The sequence below is a fragment of the Daktulosphaira vitifoliae genome, unplaced genomic scaffold (genome assembly GCF_025091365.1).
Source record: "Daktulosphaira vitifoliae isolate Bord-2020 unplaced genomic scaffold, ASM2509136v1 Scaffold_1, whole genome shotgun sequence".
NCBI classification, from domain to species: Eukaryota; Metazoa; Arthropoda; class Insecta; order Hemiptera; family Phylloxeridae; genus Daktulosphaira; species Daktulosphaira vitifoliae.
The window spans coordinates 12337069-12358422 of NW_026099572.1; the positions used below are offsets into that span (position 1 = coordinate 12337069).

General features: G+C 26.8%; 3 protein-coding genes across 8 annotated transcripts in view; all 3 read right to left on the minus strand.

Annotated features, from left to right (window-relative positions):
- The window catches only part of LOC126909320 (zinc finger protein 521-like), a 54291-nt gene extending 39331 nt beyond the window's left edge, over positions 1 to 14960 (minus strand). For 2 of the 3 annotated variants that reach the window (XM_050691736.1, XM_050691742.1), the window contains exons 1-2: positions 14593 to 14960; positions 7344 to 7409 (exon numbers count right to left, since the gene is read on the minus strand). In XM_050691736.1, the coding sequence (XP_050547693.1) occupies positions 7344 to 7409; positions 14593 to 14632 (106 nt within the window). In that variant the 5' untranslated portion in view covers positions 14633 to 14960. The remainder of the gene's footprint in view (positions 1 to 7343; positions 7410 to 14592) is intronic. The other variant, XM_050691750.1, reaches the window with a different exon arrangement.
- Positions 14961 to 16395: 1435 nt separating this feature from the next.
- Positions 16396 to 18255, minus strand: LOC126896912 (enolase-phosphatase E1). 4 transcript variants are annotated; one of them, XM_050670091.1, is made up of 3 exons: positions 17906 to 18255; positions 17766 to 17833; positions 16396 to 17302 (listed from the first exon to the last, which is right to left on the minus strand). In XM_050670091.1, exon 3 carries the CDS (start codon positions 17280 to 17282, stop codon positions 16539 to 16541), a length of 744 nt encoding a protein of 247 aa, XP_050526048.1. In that variant the 5' UTR covers positions 17283 to 17302; positions 17766 to 17833; positions 17906 to 18255; the 3' UTR covers positions 16396 to 16538. The 4 variants fall into 4 exon arrangements, with proteins under 4 accessions (XP_050526048.1, XP_050526049.1, XP_050526047.1 ...); XM_050670092.1 differs by lacking the exons at positions 17766 to 17833; positions 17906 to 18255 and adding an exon at positions 17489 to 17615; XM_050670090.1 differs by lacking the exons at positions 17766 to 17833; positions 17906 to 18255 and adding an exon at positions 17416 to 17573.
- A 726-nt stretch (positions 18256 to 18981) lies between these two features.
- Positions 18982 to 21333, minus strand: LOC126896909 (uncharacterized). The gene is made up of 3 exons (XM_050670084.1): positions 21062 to 21333; positions 20800 to 20990; positions 18982 to 20738 (listed from the first exon to the last, which is right to left on the minus strand). Exons 1-3 carry the CDS (start codon positions 21182 to 21184, stop codon positions 19238 to 19240), a joined length of 1815 nt encoding a protein of 604 aa, XP_050526041.1. The 5' UTR covers positions 21185 to 21333; the 3' UTR covers positions 18982 to 19237.
- Positions 21334 to 21354: the final 21 nt, after the last annotated feature.

Genomic DNA, 21354 nt, shown 5'->3' on the forward strand with positions numbered 1-21354 from the left:
GTATCGATAACATGATAATAAACATAACGTGGACATTAATACACTGCTTATTTTTTTTATGCCAGAATAAATACGTTCGATTTGTTATACATAAATGAATTATCTATGTATCTTCATAAATTGTTTTTATTAAAAACCCAGCACAGTGGTGATGACTTGGCATAGTTGGATCAAGTATAATGATATTTTACAGTGATTAACATCACTATCATAAAAAACGCTTTGATGCAAATCTTTAGATAGTGTTTAATTTTAAAAAATTAGTGGATTATTACAAAAGTTTCATGATTTCCTATTTCATTATTTATATCCTGATTACAAGTTTTATGATTTATAAGTGTAGTATATGAATAAATAAATATTTATAATATATAAAGGAAAATGGTTTTATTAAAAAAAAAAAGAAGTATATAAATAGTATTTATCATAAAAAAATTGTATTAATCCATATATTTTTTAAAAAGTTAAAAATATAAAATCGAGAATCTTCACATCAAAATAGCAATTGGTAGCCATTTTCACCGTAAAGACAAAATAAAGTCCAAACATTTTTTTTTCTATAAAAATTTTCAAACAGTAAAGTTGAAAATATTGAATATTAAAATCACTATCATAAAAAACGCTTCGTTGCAAATCTGTTTAATTTTAAAAAATTGGTGGATTATTCCAAAAGCTACATGATCTGCTATTTCCTTATTTATATCCTGATTAAGATAATGTATGTCGAATGAAAAAGGATATAAATATTATTTCTCATAAAAAAACTGTGTTGATCCATACACTTTTCAATAAGTCATAGCATTATAATTTTAAAAATATAAAAAATAATATCGAGAATTTTCACACAATAATAGCATATGGTAGCCATTTTCACCGTGAAGACAAAATAAATTTCGAAATTTTTTTTTTCCATAATAAAGTACATTATATTAGCTTTAATTTAAGATATATATAAAAATTTCAGACTTTCCGAAACACTTTCAAAAGTTAAGTTGAAAAAGTTGTCATTTTGAATTCCCCCGGTGGGCAGTTAAATGGTTAAATTTATAAAAAAAATATACCAAATGATAAGTAAAAAAAATTAATAACGGCAGTTTTTAGTAAAAAAAATTGAAAAAATTTCGAAAATTAGCGATTTTTAAATTTGTAATTTTTTTGGAGGTTTCCCCCATTTACGGAGAACGAGGGAATTTTTTTCAATTTTTGAGAATAATGTCTTCGTTTAAATAAGATTTGTGATCTTTTGACATATCGTTGAAAGAAATCATAGTAAAACCAATACCTCCTCATCTTTGCATCGAAGCTAAAAATGGTGGAGCTTATTATACTTAGACTTTTACTAGTATTCAATTATTATTTAAAGTCTAATACTATACACTCTAAACAAAATCTGAGATACGCCATTTATAACAGTGGAGGTCAAATGAAGGTAATTATGTCCATTGACATAACTTCTTAACATTTTTATAATATTTATAATTTTTATTATGTATATTGTATATTTAGGAAACTTTATTAACATTATTGAGTGTATTAATATTAGTCTTATAAATTTTGAGAGATTAAATTTTAAATCTTGGTTATTATTTATATGTAATAAGTTAAAAAGAACAAAACCTTATCGCACATCTATTAATCCATAATAATATCTTGATATAATATCTTGATATAATATCTTGATATAATATTGATCATGAAAGGTTTTTTATCCCCTAAATAGCCAAATCATTTGACTCCTACTAAATAATGAGTCATTAATGGGGATCATTATCATTTTTAATAAGTTCATTAAATTTTAAATCGTGTTTTCGCTGACTAATTCATGGTGGAAACTTAAGATTATAACTTTTTAGGTTTAGCTTTAATCCAAAGCTGAGAATTAATTTTATGTTTTACGTTTTTCTTTTTAATTTTTTTTTGTATGTCTGTCAATACTTTTTCTATTTTTACTGGATCGATTTTACTGAATGATACAAAAAAAGGACACAAATAGTATCTAATTGAAGAAAAATGTTCCGGAAATACCATGAAATTAAAAGTTATGTTAAATTAAAGCTTATGTTACATATAGTTTATAAAAAAAAAAAAATTGTGCCGACAACTTATTTTCTATATGTCCAGTGGCAGTCGTAGTTAAAAAAAAACATTCCATTATTGAGTTAGTGTTTGATATTATTTTTTAAGTAGGTAAGTACCTCATTTAACATACCCCCTTCAAAAAATAATTTAAAAGATTTAAGTTCAATACACTATAGTATGAATTATAATTTATAATAAAGCAGCGATTGTACACAATTAAATAATAATGCGTCTCTATGATGGATAATAGGTATATTTCTACAGTTATCTGCGTATTTAAAGAATTTTTTTAAAACTGTTCATATTCGATTTAAAATTAATAAAAATAATAACAACCTTTTTCTGGTAACTTGTCAATAAAAATATTTTTTCTTATTCCTCTCCTCATTACAAATTTTTAAATACATCTCACGTGTACTCCTTTTAAATTACTTAATATATTTAAAACTCAGTGTAAATATATTAAATAGAAACATTTATTAATTTTTTCATTAAAATGATAATAATCGAATTTTAAAAGAGTAATGTTTCAAAATATCGTTAAGTAAACTACTCAAAGAAATATTGTATAAAAGAAAATGGTTAGTAAATAAATATATTTTTTTACGCATATAAAAAATTTAACTTCTAAATGGGATAGAAATAGTTTGTATTTTATTTTATTATTATGTAAATTTTTGTTCTGTGAACTCGTTATCAATGAATTTATAAATTATACTTTTTTCTAAAATACAAGTACTTTATTTTTAGTTCCGATAAGAAGCTGTGAAGGTATTAGTTTTACTATTTAGTGATTAGTTTGTGCCTGCCTCCTAATCCTCCTCGATTTATATGTTTAAAAAAAAAGGATACTAATATTATTTCTGTACTATCGATAATTACTTAATAAGTTATATAATTTTATTGTTATCTAATATTAATAATACAGTTGTAAAATAACATAAATAACCGCTATCCACTAAATACAATAAATTTGAAAAAAAAAGTTGCTACTATAGTTCGAAAATTGATATTAGGGATTTTTGTTTTTAATTTAAAATAGTTGATACCTCGTTAAGGTTTTCACAATTTATTTTTTAACATTTAACGCTAGTCAATTACACCGTGTCATACCTACATACATACTGTGTGTATATACATTAATGACTGCAGTCGTGAATATGATTATGAAATAATACACGTACATGTACTTGTATTATTTCATAAAACTTCTAACAAACCTAATATACTCTAGCGATATTTTATGGTATAGAAAAATTATATCTCTAGCGCAAAGTCTTATGAATACAGTTATATAGATGAAAAAATATAAAAAAAAGACTTGGATAGAAAATTGGAGAAGAACGGAGAAGGTAGAAAGAAGTGCTCCCGGGAGTAGTTTTAAAATGCAAACTTGCCGGTGTCCCTTGAGACATTCGACGCCTTCGGGCGTTCTGCCGGTAAACAAAAGCCATGTGCACGCGAGATAACAACAATAACGCAAACGGTACGGGTGAGGAAGTGAGTGAAAAGCTGGGGGTCGGGGGTACCTCTGGGAGGCGACAGTATGATGTGCGCCCCCACGCTTACACATACACACACACAAATACCCGTATCCTCTGTAGACTAATATGTCAGCGCGGTACAGTTTTCCGAAGGTTACCTACAGGAACGGCACCCCGGAGGCCGTTCGTCGCTGCCGTTGCGGTCTATCGTACACAAAATATTATTATATTGTACGTTTTATTTCTCATTTCAGTCTATTTCTTAGAAAAATTCGCAAATCTGCACGCTTTTCTTTTATATTGTTTAACTGTCTATTAACATTTGACCGACATAATATAAAACTAATAATTTTAATAAGTACACTATAGTTTAACAAAATAGTTGAATATAAACCTCATCGAGAGTATATAAATAGCCCTCGCATGAAATCAACGAGTATTTTATTATATTTTCAAGCCTGTTGGTGTGGTAGATGTATTGCATTGTACCAGACAGGCAGTAGAGAACTCATCAATTCTCCTAGTGGTTTTGCGTGGTTCAAACGGTCGAAATGCATTGAGGCGTCGGGATAGAAATGCTCGTGGCGGAGTAGGTTGGAGCAGACGAAGAGAAGTAAGCGTGAGCGTTACTCTGGGGAAATTGCTGCGCCTCGCTAAGCCACTCTGATGGAGTTGTTGGCAATCCCAGGTGGCCGACGGTCTCTCGGCTTATCTACCCTGTCCCTCCTGCCTTCACTCACTTCCCAAGCCAGAATTTGCACCGGCCAAACAATCTCCCCGCTCCTCTCAGCGTTACCCGGCTGTACCCTTTGTCCAGGTTAACGTGACATGCCGACTGAAAGAGTTAAAATCTACTGGTAGTTTTTTCAGACAGAAAGAGTACATCATAATACTCTAACGATAAATACATGCTAAACGAGGTCTTTTCAAATTGAAATATATTTTAAATTATGCTCAAATCTAGTTAAAAATGATAAAATATAACTCGATTTTACAAAGTTTAATATCACCGATATTTATTTTTAATAAGTAATTAAATTCTGCCGTTAAACAATTAATTAATAATAAATAATTTTCATTAGACTAGAAACTAAATTAAATATAGTTTCTAAATAATTAATAAATACGAAACAAATAATTTCAACTTTTTATTTATTTTAGTTATTTAAATTATTTATAGTGAATAATCTAAAACCGATTAAACAGCAAAATCACTATATAATTTTTTTTTAAATTGAAGACAAAGTATTTAATTTATATATTTTTTCTAGCTTAATATTTCTCTGAGGCAAAGAAATATTTCCTATTCCTAGGAAAGTTTTTGAAAATTAATATAGGGCGCCATTTAAAGGTTGACAACTTGGGTAATTGCCCCAGTCTAATCATTAATGCGAACTGGGACTGGCCATTTTACACTCTTGTTGAGTGGGATATACTTTAAACAAGTCCATTCCCCGTTAAAACCTAATATAAATTTATCAAAAAATTGTAATAAAAATTAATATTTATCCTATGAAAAAGACACTTAATATTTGATATTTAAAATATAAAAAAAGCTTTTGGTTTTAGCCACTTTTAATATATTTACTGAAATTCCTTATACTATTAATTATATTTATATATATATTTAATGGAAATTATAAATATGATTGTGTATATAATTTTCTTTAATTTAAATTTTTATCTAAGTAAATAAATAAATTCCTTATTTCTAAATTTTTTATTTATTATTGTAAAAATAATTTTTAAAAAAGTTCTGTAATGGTAGTTTTTATATTATGTGTAATAGGAGTTGTTAGGAAATGAGTGAGACGAGCGGCTTCGAAAAATGTTGGTCTAAAATTTGCCCCTTTTTTAGTAAAATCTAAAATAAACTCCTCTAAATTTACATTAACTATTGAATTTTTTTAGGTATGAACCACATTACGTTCGTCCAGGGATGTATTAAATAAATGTAACTAAAGAACTATAATAGTCATTATATTAATAATAAAAACCTAGCACAGGGGGGTCGCGGCACAGTGGTGACGTGTCATAGTTGGATCAAGTATAATGATATCTGACAGTGATTAAAATCACTATCCAAAAAAAAAACGCTTCGATGCAAATCTTTAGATAGTGTTTAATTTTAAAAAATTGGTGGATTATACCAAAAGCTTTATAAACTGCTAGTTCCTTATTAATATCTTGATTAAGATAAAGTATGCCGAATGAAAAAGGGATTATTAAAAAATATTATTTCTCATAAAAAAATTATATTGATCAATACACTTTTCAATAAGTTATAGCATTATAAAGTTAAAAATGTAAAAAATAAAATCGAGAATTTTCACACAATAATAGCATTTGGTAGCCATTTTCACCGTGAAGACAAAATAAATTTCGAAATTTTTTTTTCCATAATAAAGTACATTACATTAGCTTTAATTTAAGATATATATAAAAGTGTCAGACTTTCCGGAACACTTTCAAAATTTAAGTTGAAAAAATTAATTTTTTGTGAAAAAGTTGTCATTTTAAATCCCCCCCTGTGGGCAAGTAAAGGGTCACATATAAAAAAAATATATACCAAATGAAAGGTAATGATATCATGCATATATATAAAAAGATACGATTTGTGATCTTTTGACGTATCATTGAAAGAAATCGGTTCGGTGAGAGCTGAGAAAAAGTGGTAACAGACACAAAAAAAAAAAAACACATCTTAGTAAAACCAATACCTTCTCAGCTTCGCATCGAAGCTAATAATATTTAGATGTAAATATTTTTGTAAAAAAATCTATGAGCTAAAAATTTAGGTGATGATCCTACGAACGAAGATAAGATATAATTAATCAAACGTTAAAAGTGGATGTAGACACTCCCTTTAGAGATTACCATCATACGCATACTAATATTGACTTGGTTTCAGACGAACTGTTTGAACGGGTACAGGAGGAAAAAGAGAAAATACGTAAGAAAAACTCTGATTAGTCGGTAAACCCCAAGAGAACCATAACCTTCCCACATAAAAGGTAAGTTCCTCCACCCGTTGTTTCCCAATGTTTTCTCCTTTTTTTTTTCTTATCATTTCTCCTGTAATTGAAACGATATATATCTGAACGTATCTTTTCGGTTTTATTAAATTTAATACACTTACATACAGTTAAATATTTAGTATATATAATTAAAACGTATTAACTTGATTTTACCGATTGCTATTGAATTTAAAAAGACAATTTCTTGTTATTGTCATGTGTACTACAACAATTGTTTATATAAAGATCATTATTATTTTCAATTTTTACTTTTAAATAGTCACTTCTTGGAAAATCATTCCGTATGTTGGATTAAAGTGAAGAAATAGCGACTAAAATAAAATACGCTGAATATCGATGAAGAAACAAGGACGGAAAATATAAACAGCTGTTCCCACTGGAGTAATGAAACGCGTTTATGAACCTTCGCCATACCGGTCAATTTAGTTAAACGCAAGCTTCGTTGTCATCGGTCGCTACGGCAGATAAGGGTAATGATCATCCTATTGACCGGAATGTGGATACAAAAGAGTGGAAATTGCAAAAACGGTTCCTTGCACCTCGTTTCTTCGTTATGAATATACCCGAGGGGATTTGAAAAATCCCCCACTAGCACCTGAAGGAGAAAGAATACAATTTTCTGTATTTTATACACTTACAGCGTGAGACTAACGCTGTACGAGTAAAAGAATAATAAAAAAATCGATGTAGTTATGATTTCTATCAAGTTCACTTTACTTCGTACACGTTTAACTTTGCTTACCGGCAGATGATAAAGGCGGTACGAGATCTTTATCTGCTATAGTATCGTCTGCGTCAGGGTTTCCATCTAAAAAAAAAATTTGGATTAAGAAGTATTGCATACAAAAATATATGAAAATCAATTATAAATAATTAAACAAAATACTCCAATTTTAATATATTTAAACTAAATGTTATCATTTTTATTGTCACGCGATTATTTTTTAACCTATTTAAAATTCCTAATAAAGGTACTTTTCTCATGTTTTCATATATCGGTATACATTTTTACATATATTTAAAATATTTTTAATGGAACTAACAATTGAAATGACCAACATTGTTAAATATAAGAACTGTGCATTATTTTTGTCAATATTTTATTTATAAGTCAAAAATATTAATACTCTCAATATTAATCGATTTTCTTTTTGTAGTAAGTATATATATAAGCGTAAATTACATAATTGTTGTTCACGTTTAAAAAAATTTATTTAACCGCAAATATTAAAATATTATCATTATATTCATATCAGCCGCACCCACTTACAGTGGTTGACCGCTTATTAATAGGACTCAATTAGTACGCATCAACTGGGTATGTGCAGGACATTTCTCGGGGACACAAGAATCCGTTAACTGGTGCAAACCCAGTCGTTTTGACAGCCACGTTGACAAATCGCACCCTCGAGGAGTTGAAATGGTATAACACCATAATTATAGTAATGTCCTTGCAACGATGTTAGAAATAGTATATTTTTTGAATAAATGCGTGTTGAGAAATTGCTATATTATACTAGTTGTTTATATGTCAAAATTTTGTTATTGCTCATTATTTCAATAATAATAATAATTATAATATTACATAATTTTCGCTATTAAAAATAAACCATAAGATATAATCAGAGGCAATCATGTTGAATCTCAAAAAGTCATAGTTACTGCTAGCTTAAGAAACAAAAAAGTTCCAATAAAATTTTTAAACATAATTAACTTCTAAACCCGGTTAAAATGTTGATATTAGTTGAATTTCCCAAAATTTACAGTTAGATACTCTCATTTCAAGAAGACATTTTAATGTTGTAAATATAGTCAACAAATTACTCAATCACTTTATTGCCTGTCCGGAATTATTAGATAGGTTAATTTGCATTAACTAAATTACAACTCACACGATATTTACTTCACATATAACACTATCATCATAATTACTTTTGTATGATCTCGTATCAAAAGAATATTAATGGTTTGCATCAAAAATCTTTTATTTAATTTTTTAGTAATTCGTTGTAAGATCTATCTTTAAAGTTATGTCATTGTAATGAGTTATTTGTTATATGTACTTCTTACATAATTTAGATAATTATTTATATATTGTGTGTTAATTATAAATTTGTTATTTCTACTCCTGCTTTTCTGGGTGTAATAATAACAAATGCACATTTTAAAGATTGATATATTGATTATACACGTTTTATTTAATAATTATCCTGTGGACAATAGATATAGTCATGAAAATTCAATTTTATAATTTTGCTTGGCACGCACATGCCAAGTTTCCTTAAAGATGCAGCTCAATAAGACTAAAGCACCACCTGACCGAGTTTTCTCTTTGCCTCCTCTCTGGGTCTTCTCAAGCTGTTCCTCTTCTATCACACTATGTTATAGGTACTGTATAAATCCCTAGGGAATCTGGAGACGCTCGAGAGACAGCTGGTCCTCGCAGTTATATGAGAAGCCGCTCTCTCAGCGCGTACCCCCAGAGACCAAAGAACAGGCACACGACGCCGAACGGAAAAGTTTATGCCTCCTCCACCGCACCACCCTCTGCACCGTCTCACGGGACTACGCGCAGTAGTACACGTTCACTTCCACAGTACACCACCTTAACCGTCACCACGCATTCCACCAATGTTAACGTGTGTGTATATATATATATATATATATATATACAGTGTTGTGTAGCTAAAGTGGAAGGGCGGAGCGGTCGGTCGGAGGAAAATAACTGGGGAAATGAATGACAGGAAGAGAGAAAAAGAGGGAGGGGTAGCATATACCGACGGGAAAACTGAGCCGGCAACACTGCGTCCCCAGAGACCTGACCGTGCCCGTTGAATTTCCCATTGCGTTACAATGAGAATTCATTTTGACCGATGTTGCTGGCTGCTACCACCAACCAACTTAGATATCTCATACTAAAGTAATTAATATGATAGTCAATTCACTATGTCTGCATCAAGAAATCTATAGTTTTATTTGTGCACTAACTTATCAAATTTAAAATTGAGAAAAAGGTGTGAATGAACAAAAAAATTTTTTTTATTTTTAAATTTTATAAACGCTCAGTGTCAGTCTACATGAGAGAAAGCTACCCTAAGACGCAACGAAAAGGGCGCTTTTTGAACTTTTGCAGGTATCTTAGCCGATGAACCCGATAAGACTGTGGTAAAAATATAATATATGTAATGTTATTTAAAAATGTATATTCTTATGTTTTTTAAAAAGCGAGATATCTAAGGGTTATTAGCAATGGAGTAGCCAAAAATTTTTTTCAGGGTAAGTTGAACATTTTTTTGCTTATGTGGGCATATCAAATTCTAAAATTGCCCGGGCTGCTTAAATCATTAATACGACTCTGTGCTTACTTCAAATAAGATATTCAACTTAATAAACACGTATTAATATCAAATTGTATTCGTTATTTATTGTCGATAATTTTTTAATTATTCATAAATAATAATATACACAAAATTGTAGAAGATTTTTTCACAATTAACACTATGCGACAAATTAAATCGTTTTGCATTAAATATTAACAATAAATTATAGACTTAAAGTAAAATTGTTAACTGCAATCTTGTAAAATTACTATTTATTTAAAATAAGATAGTTTAGTATGTTAAATATGGTAAATATGTGAACCCCTACTAGAGAGAGTCTGACGCAAATCTAAGGAAGGACGTAAGAGACGACTGTATCTAGGCTCTGATTTTACTATGATGTGTTTTTTTTTTTTATGTCTATTACCACTTTTTCTCAACTCTTAAAGAACCGATTTCTTAAGGAGGTATTGGTTTTACTATGATTTCTTTCAACGATACGTCAAAAGATCACAAATCGTATATAGTCGAAGACATTAGCCTCAAAAATTGAAAACATTTCTCTCGTTCCCCATAAATGGGAGAAATCTCCAAAAAATTTAAAAATCGATAATTTTTGACATTTTTTCAATTTTTTTACTTAAAACTGCCATAACTTTTTTAAAAATGAACAAATCAATACAATTTTTTTTATAGATGCTTGACGTCTTTACTGATCATTTGGTATATTTTTTTTATAAATCTGACCATTTACCTGCCCACAGGGGGAATTCAAAATGACAACTTTTTCACAAAAATTTGACTTTTTCAACTTAACTTTTGATAGTGTTCCGAAAAGTCTGACACTTTTATATATATCTTAAATTAAAGCTAATGTAATGCACTTCATTATAGAAAAAAAAATGTTGGACTTTATTTTGTCTTCCCGGTGAAAATGGCTACCGAATGCTATTTTTGTGTGAAAATTCTCGATTTTATATTTTACATTTTTAACTTTTTAAGAAATATATAGATCAATACAATTTTTTTTATGATAAATACTATTTATATACCTCTTTTTTTTTTAATAAAACCATTTCCCTTTATATATTATAAATATTTATTTATTCATATATTACACATATAAATCATAAAACTTGTAATCAGGATATAAATAAGGCAATAGGAAATCATGTAGATTTTGGAATAATCCACCAATTTCTTAAAATTAATCACTATATTCAGTTTTGCATCTAAGCGTTTTTTATGATGATGATTTTAATCACTGTCATTTATCATTATACTTGACCTAACTATGCCACATTCTAACTGTGCCGGGTTTTTTTAATTATTTATAATCAATTTGTTATTTTAATTTAACTTGTTTTTTTCATAATTCTTATAGAATTTATACCTTATAAAATTATATAATATATTTTGACGAATCAGTTTTTTTCTTAATTATTTATCACTAATTTAAATACGTTTTAAAATATATTTCTTAAGGCGGGATAATAAAAAAAACCATTTTACGTAGGAAACTGTAAAATATAATCACCAAACAAGTGTAAAATTACTATTGAGAAGAAATTTTTTATAATCTTTGCAATTTATAATTTGTTAAAACGAAAATAAAAAAAACCTAGCAAAGGGGGGTCGTGGCATAGTTGGGTCATGTATAATGATATCGGACAGTGATTAAAATTAATATCATAAAAAACGCTTCGATGCAAATCTTTAGATAGTGTTTAATTTAAAAAAATTAGTGGATTATTCTAAAAGCTACATGACCTGCTATTTCCTTATATCACACAAAAATAGCATTTAGTAGCCATTTTCACCATGAAGACAAAATTAAGTCCAACATTTTTTTTTCTATGATATAGTATATTACATTAGCTTTAATTTAAGATATATATAAAAGTATCTGACTTTCCGGAACACTATCAAAAGTTAAGTTGAAAAAGTTAATTTTTTGCGAAAAAGTTGTCATTTTGAATTCCCCCCTGTAGGGAGGTAAAAAGTCAGATTTATAAAAAATATTTATCAAATGATAAGTAAAGACATCTATAAAAAAAATTATATTGTTTTGTTCATTTTTAAAAAAGTTATGACAGTTTTAAGTAAAATTATTGAAAAAATGTCGAAAATTATCGATTTTTAAATTTGTATTTTTTTTTTTTGGAGATTTCGCCCATTTATGGGGAACGAGAGAAATGTTTTCAATTTTTGAGGATAATGTAGTAATTTGAGAACTAGATACGATTTGTGATCTTTAGACGTATTGTTGAAAGAAATCGGTTCGGTGTAGCTGAGAAAAAGTGGTAACTGGCACAAAAAAAAATAAAATAAATAAAAAAACACATAGTAAAATTATTACCTTCTCAGCTTCGCAACGCAGCTAAAAGTCTCTTATTTATGTAATTTTTTTAAAAGTTATTTATTTGCTTATAATTTTATATTTCAGAAAAATTTATTTAATAAAACTGAGAAAAAGCCATAGGAAATTTTATCTCCGTAAAAATTATCTAAGCGGCAACTAAAGCATTATGTTAAATATTATCAATTATTTAATTTATTTAATATTTATTATGTTTGAAAAAAATTATTTTTAGAGTATTTTATTAAAACATAACTTATAGTTGGTTTTGACAGAAGTATTTTACCAAAGAAATCCTTATGACCAATAACTTTAATAATAAATGTTTAAGTTAATTGTTCCTCCTAAAAATTTTGCAAAAGAAAATTTACCTGGTTATTGTACCCATCTCTTGATTTTTGTGATTTATCAGTTTTTGCAATGTAGCACTGATGTATAAATAATATACAGTTTTATATTTACTACCAAAAAAAACTTAGTAGACTTAATAATTAAAGTTATAATTCGAGGGGTGACATATGAAAAATATACTTGCTATAGGATAATTCAATAGAATACAATAACGTAAAGATAACCCATTTTAATTTGTACATATTTAATGTGATATTTTATAACATAATTATAACTTAACACCTATAGAAGTAATAATAAATTAATGAAAAAACATTTATTAAAAAAATTAGTTAGTCTTGCACATAAACTAACTCCTGATTTTCGATTTGACTATCATTATTTATTATTGATATTAGTTTACCGTGCAATATATACTAAAATAGTATCATCATAATGATACTATTTTACCAAACATGGTATATTAGTAATCAACAACGTTATTACAAATTATACTTTAAAATGTAATAAATTTAAAGTTTATAATATAGTTGCACACAATCATTGAGAGGTTACCATAATTCACATTAAAATGTAACTACTAAGAATAACCTATAAATTGTAAACTGTTTTTTTAGAAGGACGAATTTTTAAATAGAATTATTTTATTAAAGAAAATATAAAAATCTCTTAAAAGAGAATCTTAGTTTAATAAGCCACTATAAAGGACTCAATAGGATGAGTCATCGCCCCCAATATTTAATTATTGAGGAAGAATTAATTAATATGTATTAATTAATTATAGCCTTGCTTCGGCGAACATAAGTATCCACATGGCTTATAAAGAGACAGAACAAATTGTTATTCGACTTTTTTATTAGATAATACAGTTTTTATTTAAACAAAGAAAAAAATTGAAAAGCAAAGGAAGCTTTAGGCGCTTTTTATATGGGAATACAGAAAATTCATAGCATCTCACTTTTACCCTATTTGGGATTTTTTTAGGTGAAGAACAAAAAAATATATAATCACAGAAGTTATAGCTTCTAGTTCAGTATTTACAATCGTTTTAGTATCCTTAAAATATTTTAAAAGATGTCAAAACATATACATTTAATTTGTTGACCTTTTTTGATCATTCTTATATAAAATGCCTCTTTCAATTTTATTAAATATAGTTGATAATAATAATAATAGTAATATAACTATTCAAGGAAGTGTCAGAATATAAAACCTCCTTAAAAATCATAGGCGCAATTTGAACAAAATGTTAGGAGACTAACTTAATTTTTCCCTCTTTTAAAATATTTCTATATAAATTTACATGCAAATTTCATTTTCTTGGGGGAGGGCTGCAACAGAATTAAAAGGCAAAGCCACCTCTACGTCTCTAAATTACACCTATTTTCAAAATTACTTTGTTAAACTAAATGTAAGCATATAGATGGAGAACATAAAATCCTCATTTGAATGGAATTAGTAATAACAAAATATGAATACATATCACTTTTAAAAGTAGAATAAGTTATTACTTAACAAAAAACTATTTATGACCAAAATATTTTACTTAAACCAAGTAAATTTCTTAAAAATTTTTAATAAGCAACTCGCAAACTTCCTAATATTTTTTAGAAGCCTATTTCTGATACTAAAAGTAGATAGTCATTTAATTCAAAGTATAAATTTATTACAAGATGTTTTTCCGTTTTTTATATGTGATAAAATATAATCAATTCAACAATAGTTATATTAATAAAAATGAATAGAATTCCACAAATTTAGTGAATTAAATTTTACGCACGTAAAAAAAAAACTTAAAAAATGATTAATAAGATTACAAGAAAAAGTATATAGTTAATATTTTCGACTAAAATTAGATGTTAAGTATCGAAAATCTTATCGTGCAACGGCTATCAATAGTAGGTACTTTTAAAAGCTCAAATTTTCTAATGACTCATTATGATATCAGAGATAGCACTTACGTTTCAAAGAGCGGGGTGTAGCTTGCTTCCTTCTGGACATGATTTATTGAGTAATATATTTACACTGCGAATGTCAACGTTTGTTCTTTCAATTCTTATCACGCAAGCCGACGTTTAAACTAAAACTTTTAGCCCCTTGACCACATTTTAATTTTACTTAGTAGAGCACTTAACACGAATGTTTCTCTCATTTTCTCTATCTTTTAAACATTTTACATTGTACTTTAATAATTATAGATGTATGACTAATTGGTCAGAAAACGCGATACGAGCGTGTAACGTGCATGGCGAGTTGAATACTCGTTTTCATTAAAACGGTTATTTTAGTGAGCGCGTAAAGTTGTACTTCCGGTCCGGACAACGTCAGACCAAAGACTTCCGCCGGCGAAACTCCCGCGCTCTCGCTAGTTTTTACCAAGTTGCCTACCAAAATGGATATGGACGGCGCGCGCACTCACAACCTTTAATACACCAATTATTTGAATTCATAAAAAATTATTTTTGTGTGTCACCATGAGATGTTCGTATTCAGAGTATAATAATAACCTATTATCGTATTGGCTATTTAATAAGTCTTTCTAGGACTAAGCTGAGAACATAAGCCTCTAGAGAAAATTTGAAGAATAGTCATGAAATATCAGATATTAGAAAAATTTTATTTTAATATTACTTTGAATGGACTTTAGTCGCCAGATAAGAGAAAACACATTTTTTTCAATTTGCATTTATTAATTTTCAATTACTTCGTTCAGTAGGAAATATAAAATGTAAAAACGTAGAGATAAATTATTACATTTTTCTGTTGATGAAGAGAACAATAGATTATTATTTTAATGTATCTATAATTAATTTTGTATAATTTATTATATTGTTCAAAATCATAAAAAAGCAATTGTTATCAACAAATTTATATTTCTTAGTGCATAAATAAATTCCCGATTTTTTAAAATACTCTTCCGTCCGCAGAGAAAATTGTCTGGAAAATATACTGTTTATGATTAACAGATAGATTTTCAATTTACATAGTTAAAATAGTTTGGGAACTAATTCTCTCAACGCACACAAAAATAGGTAATGATTAACATTCCCACATAATAATTGTATGGAATGTTACCAGAAAAGGTAACATTCCCAATGATGATTTTACTAAACCATACTTCACTTACAATACCAAAATATTTTACTTATTATATTATATATATTTTATCTGCATCATTTTTTAATGTTATTTATGAAAAATTTTTTTATTATTTTTACAGTAACCTGAAGATGGGTTGTAGGTGAAACTAGAAGTTACTAGTATAACATTATTATGCTCTAAGTTGTTTTATTCAAATAAATCTTTTACCTTAAAAAATATTTGTATACAATAATAAATGTAATTTCCTAATATTTTAAAATAAAACGAACAATGATTCCTAATTACAATAACAGTACACACAAAAATGTGATTAAGATTTGTTGAGCATCTCTAGTATTTGCCTTGTAGTAAATACGAGAACATTTATAAAAAATTAAAAAGCTTCCAGGACATTTATTTTTTTAACCGAGTTATATGATGAACAATGTCATTTACATTTATCATAAAATGTATTTGATTAACTTTTACTATTAATGACTTTCAGTGAGATATATTAAAAAAAACAATTTTTAAACAAAAATAATATTAATAAACATGCGTCAACAATTAATTGGAAAAGAAGTTAAATGAAATAGTTGTTGAATGAGTATAAAACTGTAATAGACAAGTTTAATTTTTGAAATTGAATACTTTATTATTAACTTAAGTATAATTTTAAAAAAAATTATATAAATATACCGAGTATCATATTGTTACATAAAAACTTGAATATTTTTACATCTATATATATATATATATTATCAAATATATCTAAATTCATATGACAATATAGTTAAGTTTAAAACTTAATCCAATTAATTTTAAATTAATCTTCTACTAAGGGATCTAATGTTTTCATAGTCATAAATTTAGATATTTTTTCAGGATCTTGAAGTGAATTGCCAGGTCTAATTAAAATAACAACATTACAACCAGCTCTATTAGCTGCTTCAGCTTCTTCTACAACATCTGTAAGAAATAAAATGTCATCACATTTTACACCAATTTCTTTTGCAATATTTTGATAACTTGTTTCTTCTTGTTTGGATCCAATTTTAGTATCAAAATACTTAGTAAATAAAGAAGATATATTACCCCAACAAGAGTACTGAAATAAATATTTTTGAGCTTCTGTACTGCCTGATGAATAAGTGTAAATTTTTTTTCCTTTGTCTATCAATTCACTCAAAACTGGAGGAACATCCGAAAATATATCTCCAACTAAATTATTACTTTCATAGCCATACTTCCAAATATGACCCTGTAACTGCTTTAATGCAGTAGTTTTTCGATCATTTTTCATTTGCCATAAAATGTTATTTTTTATTGATTCTTTCTGAATATTCCCTTTGTCATTCTCAATGGGTACAAAACCTGGTAGACTTAAGTCAAATTGTGCCTGTTGTTTTAAAAGTTCTAAATCTTCTTTGAATTCTTTTTCGTGCCAATTAGTGTTAATATAATCCTCAAGAACACTGGTTATATAAGGAAATAACACATCTTTTACAAAATTCATTGGTGTAATAGTGCCTTCAATATCAAGAAGGATAACAGTTTGATTTGTTATCATATTTCCCACTAATGATCAATCTATATAAAAATGAGAAAAATTTAAGCTATTTAAAATAATAGAACATAGTACAATACACATTAAAATAATATAAACATCACCTTTTTATTACTACAAAATATATTTATATTACCCTAAGTTATTCTAAAGGTAATATAAGTTGAGTAATACTAAAAATAATGTTTTACTGTAACATAATTACTAACAAATGAATGATAACTATTAATTTTCCTATTTCATTTCTAAGTTCTGAAGTGTGTACAAGCATATTATACTTATCAAAAGCTTATCAGCTTGGATAACTCACAATTCATTATCTCGGATAATAATTTGTTTTCAGATTAAGTCAACACTATAGATATACAACATGTATCATAAATAACTAAATAATAACATATTTAAGTGTTTTAATTGTATGTTATAGTATTTGTTAGGATTAATAATCACTACTCTATATCATTACAATAAAAGTAATTATTGGACCTGTAAAATTGGAATTTGAACTGCCCGCTGGATGCCCAGTGGACACCAATATTTAAAGAATATCGATTCTGAAAATAAAAATGATTGGATTAGTAAAAAAAAAAAGTATATTTATAGAAGCAAATTAGAATGTTACCTACAATTAATACAATCGAGAAATTGCTCTCAATAAGATTTAGTAACAATTGACCTAACACAATTTTTAAATTAAATCTAATTTGATTACAAGACTATTCAGGGCCGGATTAAATAGAGGAAAATCCCACGAGGCCTATCTCGAATTTTACTAGACTAGTCATGATTAGAGAGTTTTTCTAGTTTCTTTCTTTGCTCATCATTTTATTTATTATAGTGATATTTTCTATAAGGGGTCCACCTCTATGTACCGCCTAGGGCCAATAGAAGTCTTAATCCGACCCTGACTATTTTTGTTTAAAAAAAATAATTAAATTAACATATTTTAGTTTTATATATGCTTAATTTATATAACTCGGTTGTATAAATACTAGAGTTCGTCAATGATACAGATATTGTCGATTTTTTTAATTTTTCCCACGTTATCAATTATTTTTAAATTATCGCGATAATCGAAAAAAAATTAAATAAACTAATTGAATTTTGGTTACTTTGTTATGAAATATATATTATTTGATATAAGGATAAAAACAGTTTGTGATAACCTGTAAACAATTTTGTATTAAAATATATTATGAAATATTGAATTGAGATAAGACTCAAAATATTTTTCTATTCAATTTTTGTTATTGATATCATTACCTGATTTGGTTTGTATACTATAGTCTAATTTTTACAACAATAGTAACTTAACAGTATTCTTGAAAATAAAAATATAAGCGTGTTAAAAACGTAAAAATATTTAAATATTTAATTTAATTTTTTTTTCGATTTTGCTGAAATTAAGTACGATATCGAAATCAAAAAATATATCGTTGACAAACCCTAATGTATACAACTGAGATAGATGACACTACATAAAACAATGAATACATATTAATACTAGTTTAAACATAATTATTGATTGAAAAAAGGATCATTATTTATAAACTAATGGTAATTGTTAGATAAATAGTAACTACTATAGAACTTTTCTATAATGATCAAAAAGCTAAAGTTGGCATAATCATAATTTATTTTATGGATATTTATTAAATAATTACATAATGATATGTAAAAAAATTTAAATTACAATAATAACTAGTATAATGGCAAAGAGCATATTAGTCAACATTATACAGTTTTATTTATAAGATTTTACAGGATTTTTACTATACCTTTTTAAAGATGCAAAAGCAGAATAAACATTATTTTTGTTTATGATTATAAATAACAAACTTTCTTTAGTTAAAACAATCAATATATAAGTTAGATAAATACTCTTAGATAGTATAAATGTGGCTATTCAAAATTAATTATAATTTAAAATCATGAAAAACAATCATAAAATATTTAGATTACATATCAGCATTCCCAAAACAAATTGTTCTTTTTCTTTTTAATTGTGGAACATAAAAATGACTACTACTCTCAACTACTTTTCCTGATTGTACTAAATTTTTACTAACATCAATCTCTGTTTTTTTAGCACCATTAAAGCTAGTTAGAGTTTTAGAACAGTGATCTTGAATCGTAATCAATTTTACTCGTCTTCCTTTTTTAATATCTTGATTTTTTTCATTTAAATTATTATTGTTATGGCAGACAATAACTTTTCTTTTAAATCTTTTGAAATTCCTACCTTGCTCTACTTCAATGTTAATTGATGGTTCACTAATTTTCTTCAAATCAATTACATCATTAGAAGTGCTTAATTTGTTAACAGAATATTGTAATAGTTTGGTAATTTTCAAATCTCCATGTAATTTTTCTTTGTTTAATTTATTTTCAATTGTATACTTCTTTCTAGCAGCAGAGTTTTTCAATGAAGAATCAGATAAATCTGAATTAGAGTCATTTACAACTGATAAATATTTCATATTTGATGTTTTGTGAACAACAGATTGACTTGAGTCAGGTGTAATTAGTGTAGACTCTGATTTTATAGATCCTGGAGAAAAAACATTTTTAACTCTAACAGTTCTTTTTCGGAATATAGGAACTTGTTCAACCTCAATATTTATAGATGGTATTTGATTTTCAACAAGGTTTGGTGTATTAGATATTTCAGAAATATTTGTTTTACTAGGAGAGGTAAAGTTTCTATTTGTTATTGATTTATCATCTATACTTGAATTTCTATAAGTGTCATACAAATGTTTATCATTTTTTAAAATATTCAATTCAGTATTTGTATTTTTGAGGGTTTCTAATGGCAATTGATCTTTTTCATCATATTTAATAGTTTCACAACTGTTTTTAACTCCAATTGTTGCTGGAGTTATAACTATTTTATTTTTTGATCTGATTGGTTGTTTTAATTTTGAAAAAAATGATTCTGATGTATTTTGTTTTCCATTTTCAGAAGTAAAACTAGAACTAACTACAGAAGTATTAATTTCTCCATCACTATGGGTAACATCAGATTCACAAATAACCAAAGTTGAATTAGGGTTTGCTTTTGATGCATCAGTAGACATAGAGAATTCTTCCAAAGTTATGTTTGTATTAGTAGTTATAAGATCATCTTCTTGTATCATGTGTGGTTTTTTTATATTATAATTATTATCAATTTTCTCTACTAATGTAGAATTCTGACTAGCAACATTTTTTAAGGTATCTTTAGTGTTATTTTGAATTAATTTTTGACATAACCTTTTATAGTAAATAGTTTTTGGTATATCTTTATTTGGAATAATTGTTACTGAATTTGAACAGAGATCTTTATTTTCTTTAAACACTTTTGGTGTTTCTATTTCAATTTTAGATTTATCTGTCTTTTCAGAAGAATTACATACATGACTTTGGGTTACAGATTTTTGATAAAAATTTGGAAGTGTATGTGATATTACTGGAGATCTAAAACAAAAAAAAAAATGTAAACATTCTTAAGAGAATAAAAATAATATTCATAACTAACCTTATACGCAATTCACTAATCATATTATCTTTTCTACGAATTTCACTACAAGCAGTTTTGTACAATGAAGTTATATTCTTTGACAATATTGAGTTAATAGTTTTCATATGTAATTTTTCATCTTCTAGATTTTTTATTTTATCTTTCAACTCTTTAATAATATTTTGACATTTAATATTAGACTCTTTAAGCTGTAAAAAAACATAAACATTATTTTTATAATTTATAAGCAATTTGTAAATTAATTTACCAGAATACTTACTTTGTCAATAGTTTCGTCGTATTCAAAATGTGGTAAATCATCATATAAGCTAACCAATGACATTTTCCCATCTATATTAACTTCGCAAATACTATGTACAGTTTTTCCAATTTCATTATTCATTTGTATTATTTGTCCAGATAATAAAAATGAAATAATAAATTAGAAACATACTTATTTTATAAAAAAAATTAATTAATCTGAGTACGTCAGAATCTTGTCATAGTACATGTATAAATATGAAATTAAATTTACTATTATAAATTTTGTTACTATATTATTTGATAACCGTA